This window comes from Epinephelus fuscoguttatus, linkage group LG8, assembly GCF_011397635.1.
Source record: "Epinephelus fuscoguttatus linkage group LG8, E.fuscoguttatus.final_Chr_v1".
Taxonomy (NCBI): Eukaryota; Metazoa; Chordata; class Actinopteri; order Perciformes; family Serranidae; genus Epinephelus; species Epinephelus fuscoguttatus.
This window is the reverse complement of record NC_064759.1, coordinates 12535291-12544732: the sequence shown is the minus strand read 5'-3', so window position 1 is coordinate 12544732 and position 9442 is coordinate 12535291. Positions and strand designations below refer to the sequence as shown.

Here is a 9442-nt window from a genome sequence, read left to right as displayed (position 1 = left end):
CAGTGTCCTATTGTAATGTTAGTGTGGACCTTTTGCTGAGTGGTCTGGATTTCAATTTGGTGTCACGAGTCTTAAACAAAGCAACATGATAATTACATTGACACACCATCGCTCACTGCTGCTCACTCTCATATACCTGAAAGTGACTTTTTAAATATTTTGCAGCAGTGTAAATCACAAGTTTCATCACAATGTGACAGTGTGTACCCCCAGTACACAGGGAGGGAAGGTGTTACCGTTGGATTCAGTTCAGCATCGTAAGATCATAGGTAAACTGAGCTGTCACTCAACCCCTCGGAGTCCCGCCTCTTTGTCTCTTGATCCAATCAGCTGAGAGGAACCCACCGCTTCCGGTCCTTCCTACATACACATGTCAACTAGCCGTTAGCTCTGTCATCAACACAGAAGTGGCAATAAACGCCACTGAGGATGGTCCACTTCAGCAGAATCTGCTTCCGGAAGGTAAGAACTGTAGCAGACATGATTTTAATGTCCTGGAAACAAGTTAACAGTTTTTGTTTACTAAGAACTGTGATGTTGACATTGGTCGGCAAGCTAGCTGTGTGACATGCTAACTGCTATCAAAACATAAGCATTGACTAACTTGGTGTGTGTGTGATGTCTTGGTGTGTTTGCCTGCTTTTAATATATGATGTTAATATGATTATAGCCGCCTGTGACTGAATAGTATAAGAGTAAACCGGTGTTAATGTCGGATAACTATTGAATTACACTTTAGTTTAAGGATGTGTCAAAATCTTTATGTAGCATTAAATGTAAAGATGCTTTGATAACAAGGATTTTTTGAGCATGAAAACTAATCTTTGTCATCCTTGACATCCCATTTGTTCGACAAAACAATCCCAACTCAAGGTCCATTCATAAGCTTTTCCCTGAGCTTTCAACCTAAATATAAGATTCAAGAAAACCTCTTTTCTTATTATGTAAGCATAACAAAGTTGTAAATGTGTCATCCTCACATGCTGCATACCATTATAACTTAACACACATTTGACGGAATAATAAATATTGAACAAAAACAAAACCTCTAACCAATATAAGTACAAAATGAATGCCATTTTAAATATATAAAAACTGTACAGTACAACTAACAAATCTACAAGCAGCAGCAAATGTTGATACCAAGATACAATTGAAAGCTCCAGTAAACGCTTATATAGTCAAGCAACATAAAGTTTATTTGACATAATGAGAGGGAGGGCCTTGAATCACTCATTTACAAACTATCAAGGATGACATACATGTAAAGAGAGTAAAATTGCAAGGGTCCAGGACAGGTGACCAGATATTTTTTGCTATCAAACCAATACAGTAAATACTTTAATTATTGTCAATAGAATAACTGAATGCTGCATATTATATTTAAAAAAAAGACATGCAATCTTTTCAGCTTTGGCAGCTTCATTAACTTTTGTTTCCTGAAATTGGTTTTCGAATGTATCAACAGTCTCGCTCCAGAGCCTCTTTCCAGATTTATCCAAGGACAAGACAGTAATAGAGGAACAAGGAGCAGCATGAATGGCAACTGTAAAATATCATAAATCTAAATTTGGACAGTCAGCTTGGAGCTATGTTAGACTGCATTGTCCTTATCAAATAAAAATAAAATAGATAAAATGAGTGCTAGTATAAGAACTCTAAGTTTCCCAAAAGACAACTTAACCATTGTCAAATGTCATCTTTTTCTCCCAGCCATCTCGCTCTAATGCTGCTGCCACATGTCAATAAATGATTGTAAATCAAACACTTTATTAGTTTAGATTACCAGCAGCTCCAGACTAGACTCACCTGTTTATATCCAGAGGCACTTGCATACATTTGAATCTCATCACTGTTATGTCTCTTGTCTTTGTCCTGCAGTATGGAAACTTTGTGGACAACCTCCGTCTGTATGTCCGTGGAGGCAGCGGGGGCATGGGTCTACCCCGTTTAGGGGGTCGGGGAGGAAGCGGGGGAGATGTTTGGGTGGTGGCTTCAAAGAACATGAACTTGAAGAGGATCAAGGATAAGTACCCTGAGAAGCGTTTTGTCGGTGGAACAGGAGTCAACAGCAGGTTTGTTCCTACAAATACAACCTTAAGACTATCTGTCATTATTATTGGTTATTATTACGCATATTTTTGGCTATCATTCATCAATCACTGACATAAGCTGATGAGTTATGTTTCTTAGAGATCCTCAAATATGCTGTGTAAGAGATGCTAAGAGCTGTTTTGTATTTAGTGTGTGTGAATTTTATTTTTTGACAGTGTCCGAGCGCTGAAAGGAGACAAGGGGAATGATAAGGAGATCTTGGTTCCAGTTGGTATCACAGTCACCACTGATGATGGCAAAGTAATTGGTATGTCAAACATCTTTGTTAATACCTCCCTCATTTTGCACAATGCATGGTCAAAGTAGTCTGTGCTACAGTTTTTTAATAGAGCTCTTACTTTGCTGCGAGGTTGTATGTTCATCAGGTTATGTACATCATGTGTGGGATAAAACAGAAGAAGAAGAAGAAGCTTTACTGTCATTGTACAAAAATATACAACAAAATTTCGTTTGGCAGCAATCTCTTGTAGCAGCTACAATATATCAGTAAAATCAAATCTGAGTAGCACACCCAAATCTGAAAATATTTTTTCAACACTCCTTCACTCAAGGTGACCTGAACACTGAGGGTGATCGTCTGATGGTGGCGAAAGGAGGAGCTGGCGGCTCCTTCCACTCTGGGTTTGAGCCCAGAAAGGGCGAGAACAAACATATAAGGCTGGACCTCAAACTTATCGCTGACCTGGGCCTTGTAGGGTGAGAGCAGACACACACATGAACAGTTTGGTTCATTTTAGCTGAGACTTAAATTGTAACAAATATTTCTTTTAAAGGGTGATTCCATAATTTGTTTTATTTATTTATTAGTTTTCATTTCATTTTGTAGCCTCCCAGTAGTGTTAGTAGCAGCACTTAAGTTTTCAAATGAGAAAACTAATACTCTAAGTATGTATGATTTAGCATCAAAATACTATTTTCCAAAGCCCTTCTGAAACCATTTTGCAACATGATCTGATGTAGTTTTCTGCTACATATTATAAACCAATTTAAACTCATGTACTTCTGTGAACACTACAATAGTTTGTAAATAAAAGTCACAACATAACACAAACTAAACGATCGAGGCAGCGGGAGACCAGCAGCTCCTGTGTGCTGTGAGGTAAAACTAGTGTTTCTGTCAGTGGAGTCTGGTGGCTTTGAAGAGGGCAATATAACTATGCTTTCACTGTCAGAGAGCTGCGTGCTTGTGTGTGTTGAGGGAGGTTTGTAACCTACATCTCCGCTTTTTGCCAACGGCTGAGTGGGAGTTTGCATTTCAAAAACGTGGAAAAGAATGTACACGATCCCACCCTTTAAATATGTGGTGTTGACTCTTCATCAGGTTCCCAAATGCTGGAAAGTCCTCTCTCCTGACCGCCATGTCTAATGCCACACCTCAGATTGCTAACTATGCTTGTAAGTACATCATACTGCACACACGTACAGAGGTGTTCTGTCTTGAGTTGAATCTTTCTTCAAGTCAATATTCTGTGCTTTTTTTAGTGCCATTTCTAAAATCTTTATTATTTCACAGTCACAACTTTAAGGCCTGAGATCGGCAAACTGATGTATACAGATTACAAGCAGGTATGAGAATGCATGTTGGTGTAATGTCCTTTAACTGTCTGTTGAACCGGTTTCCTTTTTATTTGTTTCCCCTCATTTAGTGGTGTTCTTGTTATTTCTGGTAGATTTCTGTTGCTGATCTCCCAGGCCTGATCGAGGGAGCTCACATGAACAAAGGCATGGGCCACAAGTTCCTGAAGCATGTGGAGAGGACCAGGCAGCTTCTGTTTGTGGTGTGTAGCTAACATCTTCATCATGTATGTATGAATGTGGTCAGAAAAACCAGCTAATGATAATGAGGTTTGATTTAGTTGTGATCTGTCTGGCTGCAGGTGGATGTTTGTGGTTTCCAACTGGCAAGTCAGACACCGTTTAGGTCGGCCTTTGAAGCTGTTCAACTCCTCACCAAGGTGAGACTGATGTCTTGAAAGATCTTCATAATTAAGTTTTAGTTGTAAAGTGTCCCATCTTTGACTCATCCACCATCTTCTTCATCCTCCTCCTCCTCCTCTCTCACCATGGCCTCCAGGAATTGGAGTTGTACAAAGAAGAGCTTGTGTCAAAGCCGGCTTTATTGGTGGTGAATAAGATGGACCTACCAGATGCTGAGGACAAACTAGCAGAGCTGGAGGAGCAACTACAAAACCCAGATGGTAAATTTGATGCTTTGTTTTTTGTTTTTATGTCTCTGCACTGGGGATAGCTGTGGTCAGAGGCATTATGTTTGTGGGTTGTTCATCTGTCCATATGTCCCATCCTTGTAAATGCCATCTCAAGAACACCTCAAGGGAGTCCACATTTGGCACAAATTTCCAACATTTGGTCAGATACTGAATTGGTGACTTTTTTTATGCCCTTTTGGACGCCATACTATACTGTGACGTTTTTATGCCATTGTGAACTCCATATTGTACTTTATTGTTTTTATGCCCTTTTGGTTGCCATATTAATATTAAGACGTTTTTATGCCATTTTGTATGCCATACTATACAATGACATTTTTATGCAGTTTTGGACGCCATACCATACTATGACTTTTTTATGCCAATTTGGACGACATACTGTACTATGACTTTTTTTATGCCTATTTGGACGACATACTGTACTATGACTTTTTTATGCCAATTTGGACGACATACCAAACTATGTCTTTTCTATGCCATTTTAAAGGCTATACTATACTATGATGTTTTTATACCATTTTGGATGACATACTTTACTATGACTTTTTCATGGTTTTGGACGACATACTGTACTATGACTTTTTTATACCAATTTGGACGACATACTGTACTATGACTTTTTTTATGCCTATTTGGACAACATACTGTACTATGACTTTTTTATGCCAATTTGGACGACATACTGTACTATGACTTTTTTTAATGCCAATTTGGACGACATACCAAACTATGTCTTTTCTATGCCATTTTAAAGGCTATACTATACTATGATGTTTTTATACCATTTTGGATGACATACTTTACTATGACTTTTTCATGGTTTTGGACGACATACTGTTCTATGACTTTTTTCATGATTTTCGACGACATACTATACTATGACTGTTTTTTCATGATTTTTGACAACATACTATACTGTGACTTTTTTTCATGATTTTGGACGACATAGTATACTTTGACTTTTTTTCATGATTTTGGACAACATAGTATACTTTGACTTTTTTTCATGATTTTGGACAACATAATATACTGTGACTTTTTTTCATGATTTTGGACGACATACTATACTTTCACTTTTTTTCATGATTTTGGACCACATACTATACTAGGACTTTTTTTCATGATTTTGGACGACATACTATACTATGACTGTTTTTTCATGATTTTGGACGACATACTATACTATGACTTTTTTCATGATTTTTGACAACATACTATACTGTGACTTTTTTTCATGATTTTGGACAACATACTATACTGTGACTTTTTTCATGATTTTGGACAACATACTATACTATGACTTTTTTCATGATTTTTGACAACATACTATACTGTGACTTTTTTCATGATTTTTGACAACATACTATACTGTGACTTTTTTTCATGATTTTGGACGACATAGTATACTTTGACTTTTTTTCATGATTTTGGACAACATAGTATACTTTGACTTTTTTTCATGATTTTGGACGACATACTATACTATGACTTTTTTCATGATTTTTGACAACATACTATACTATGACTTTTTTCATGATTTTTGACAACATACTATACTGTGACTTTTTTTCATGATTTTGGACAACATACTATACTGTGACTTTTTTCATGATTTTGGACAACATACTATACTTTGACTTTTTTTCATGATTTTGGACAACATACTATACTATGACTTTTTTCATGATTTTTGACAACATACTATACTATGACTTTTTTCATGATTTTTGACAACATACTATACTGTGACTTTTTTTCATGATTTTGGACGACATAGTATACTTTGACTTTTTTTCATGATTTTGGACAACATAGTATACTTTGACTTTTTTTCATGATTTTGGACGACATACTATACTATGACTGTTTTTTCATGATTTTGGACCACATACTATACTGTGACTTTTTTTCATGATTTTGGACGACATAGTATACTTTCACTTTTTTTCATGATTTTGGACGACATACTATACTAGGACTTTTTTTCATGATTTTGGACGACATACTATACTATGACTGTTTTTTCATGATTTTGGACGACATACTATACTATGACTTTTTTCATGATTTTTGACAACATACTATACTGTGACTTTTTTTCATGATTTTGGACAACATACTATACTATGACTTTTTTCATGATTTTTGACAACATACTATACTGTGACTTTTTTTCATGATTTTGGACGACATAGTATACTTTGACTTTTTTTCATGATTTTGGACGACATACTATACTATGACTTTATTCCTTTTTTTTTTACAACATACTACACTATGACTTTTTTTCATGATTTTGGACGACATACTATACTATGACTGTTTTTTCATGATTTTGGACGACATACTATACTATGACTTTTTTCCTTTTTTTTTTTTTACAACATACTATACTATGACTTTTTTTCATGATTTTGGACGACATACTATACTATGACTGTTTTTTCATGATTTTGGACGACATACTATACTATGACTTTTTTCCTTTTTTTTTTTACAACATACTATACTATGACTTTTTTTCATGATTTTGGACAACATACTATACTGTGACTTTTTTCATGATTTTGGACCACATACTATACTAGGACTTTTTTTTCATGATTTTGGACGACATACTATACTTTGTCTTTTTTTCATGATTTTGGACCACATACTGATTTAATGAGCCATTCGCAGTTTCACTGTACCGGCCGTGTGTACTTAGACTTGCATGGCTTAATCTTTGAGACAAGCATATGCTACTGGCAGGTATGACTTTTTTCTTGATTTTGGACGACATACTATACTATGACTATTTTTTCATGATTTTGAACAACATACTATACTTTGATTTTTTTTTCATGATTTTGGACAACATACTATACTATGACATTTTTTCAGGATTTTGGAAGACATGCTTTTCTGTGACTTTTTCCATGGTTTTTGATGACACACTATACTATGTCAAGATGAGGAAAAAGAGTTAAAATTGGGATCAGTTGCTATTATCACAAGGTCACTAGATACTGTACTGCACAATTTTCCAAAAATTGCAGCATTAAACATGCATATTGAATGATGACAACCAAGACACAAAGAATAACAAGCATTTGTACAGCTTTGACATGTTGACAGGAAAAGAAATACATCTTGGGCTTTTATGTGTTAAATTTTCTTTGTGTTGTTTTTACTTCCTGCAGAGTTCTCTGATCTGTTGCCTGATGAAATGATACCCAAGAACTACATGACCTTCAGACACGTGGTTCCTGTCTCTGCCTCCACTGGGTTTGGCATCGACCGCTTGAAAAGTTGCATCCGGGAATCACTCGATGAGGATGCAGCACTGGCAATAAAAGCCATCCATCATGACAGACTGCAGGCACTGCGGCACCACTCGCAAGAGCACTTGTGATGAACATGTACAACATAGCATTCAAATGGACCTACAGTGTAAAATGGGGCAGATGAACAGCAGCCTCTGAGAAACACCTGTGACATACAGTGAAGAACTGTCCACAGAAGTGACGGGATGACTTTCTCATTGACCGTCTCAGCCAAAACATCCAGTGTTTTGGGGCTTCTGGGGTTCAGCACAGTTTCATCTGTGTTTGAGTCTTGTTTGGTCAAACGTTTTCAGTATCTACGCCACAGTTAACACGGTACATCTTAATTCAGAAAAAATACACTGTAATGGATTAATATGCCCACCATGAAAGGATGTTGGTTAGGCAGTCTAAGTTCTATCCAATGCCAGATAAATTAAATAATACAGAATGTAGAGTTGGGTTGATTTTTGTTTTGTCCAGTCCAATGTGCAACCTGAAACGAATTTGATTATCCAGTATGCAAACCAGCTGAACCAGCATTTATTAGTTAAAAAGCAGCCTACATCAGCAACCTGTGCCAGTGGCATCACAGCACTAAATCCAACTTTTTTTGCATCAGTATTAAACAGTGACGACATGATTAAACATTATGTTTGTTCAGCTCTGATGTTACATGATGCGATGTGATAGTAGGACACTCGCTTGTTGTTGGGACATGGTGTCGTGTTCCAATCGGGGGCGGCTGCTGCATCAAGTGTGTAAAATTCAGTATCTTGGTCCAGTGTTTTGCTTAGTAACAAACTGGTTTGAACATTTTTACACCCACTGAACCCTAGGATGTGTTTATCAACTGGTTTCTTTTCTATTTCATCCAATTGCTCACAGAGATTAAGATTGTATTTATTTTTTTATTGGCATGTCTTGTTGGGATGATCTGATCCAGCCTTTTCTCCTCAGTCGCCAATTCTGATACTTCACTTCTGGATATTTGCCAATACACTCTTTTTTTTCCAAGTTTGAAATTGTTGAACTCATTTTTCTGTAAGGTAACACGAAGCCAGGGATATTACTGTGGTACCTAAGACCTAGTCAGCCGTGACTGCATGCAGATCACTAATAGTTCAATCAGGAGAGACTTGCTCTGAGAGAAGGCACATATAGAAGTTAACTGTCTTTTGTGATTAGACCCCATCGTGATGTAAAGACGTAGGAGATTAGGGATCCCCCACCCCTGTGGAGTCTAGACGCTGGTGGTGGTAATGGTGGTGGCGATGAGATGAGATGAGGGAGCTGAGGATCTGGATGTGAAGAGGAGTGGGCTTTTGATGAGCTGGTCCTGGGCTCTCGCTAAGGTGACTGGAGGTGAATGGGGTGGAGGAGGGCGCGATGATTCTGCCTAAAATGACAGCTGAGCAGACAGACATATGGTTGGAAGTGGTGGGAGTGGGATCGAGAGAATTGTGAATAACATTAAGTCTTCCTGAATGAACTACTAGTTAGATCTGTGCATCCCGATCGTGTTGTTTATTTACCATGTTGTAACACAAAGAATGAATAAAGTCAGTTTTCCATTACACCTGTAGTGTTATTAGAGTTAGTTAGAAATGTCAGCATAGACAGATGTGTTGATGAAAGTTTTATTTTATATTAAATATATTACAATACTGAATGATTAAGGGGAAAAAAATATGGGGATTGATTTTTGCATCATCAGTCTGTACAGCATACAGGCAAAATTAAAAAATAAAAATAAAAAAAATGACAGCAACTTCAGTATTTAGATTTGAACTA

At 36.9% G+C, this 9442-nt stretch overlaps 1 protein-coding gene across 1 annotated transcript; it reads left to right on the top strand.

The window, feature by feature from the left end:
- Positions 1-350: 350 nt before the first annotated feature.
- gtpbp10 (GTP-binding protein 10 (putative)) lies at positions 351-9225 on the top strand. The gene is made up of 10 exons (XM_049582813.1): positions 351-462; positions 1882-2075; positions 2271-2362; positions 2667-2811; positions 3437-3510; positions 3629-3681; positions 3786-3893; positions 3993-4070; positions 4190-4313; positions 7526-9225. The coding sequence occupies exons 1-10, from the start codon at positions 430-432 to the stop codon at positions 7735-7737; spliced, it is 1113 nt and encodes a 370-aa protein (XP_049438770.1). The 5' UTR covers positions 351-429; the 3' UTR covers positions 7738-9225.
- Positions 9226-9442: the final 217 nt, after the last annotated feature.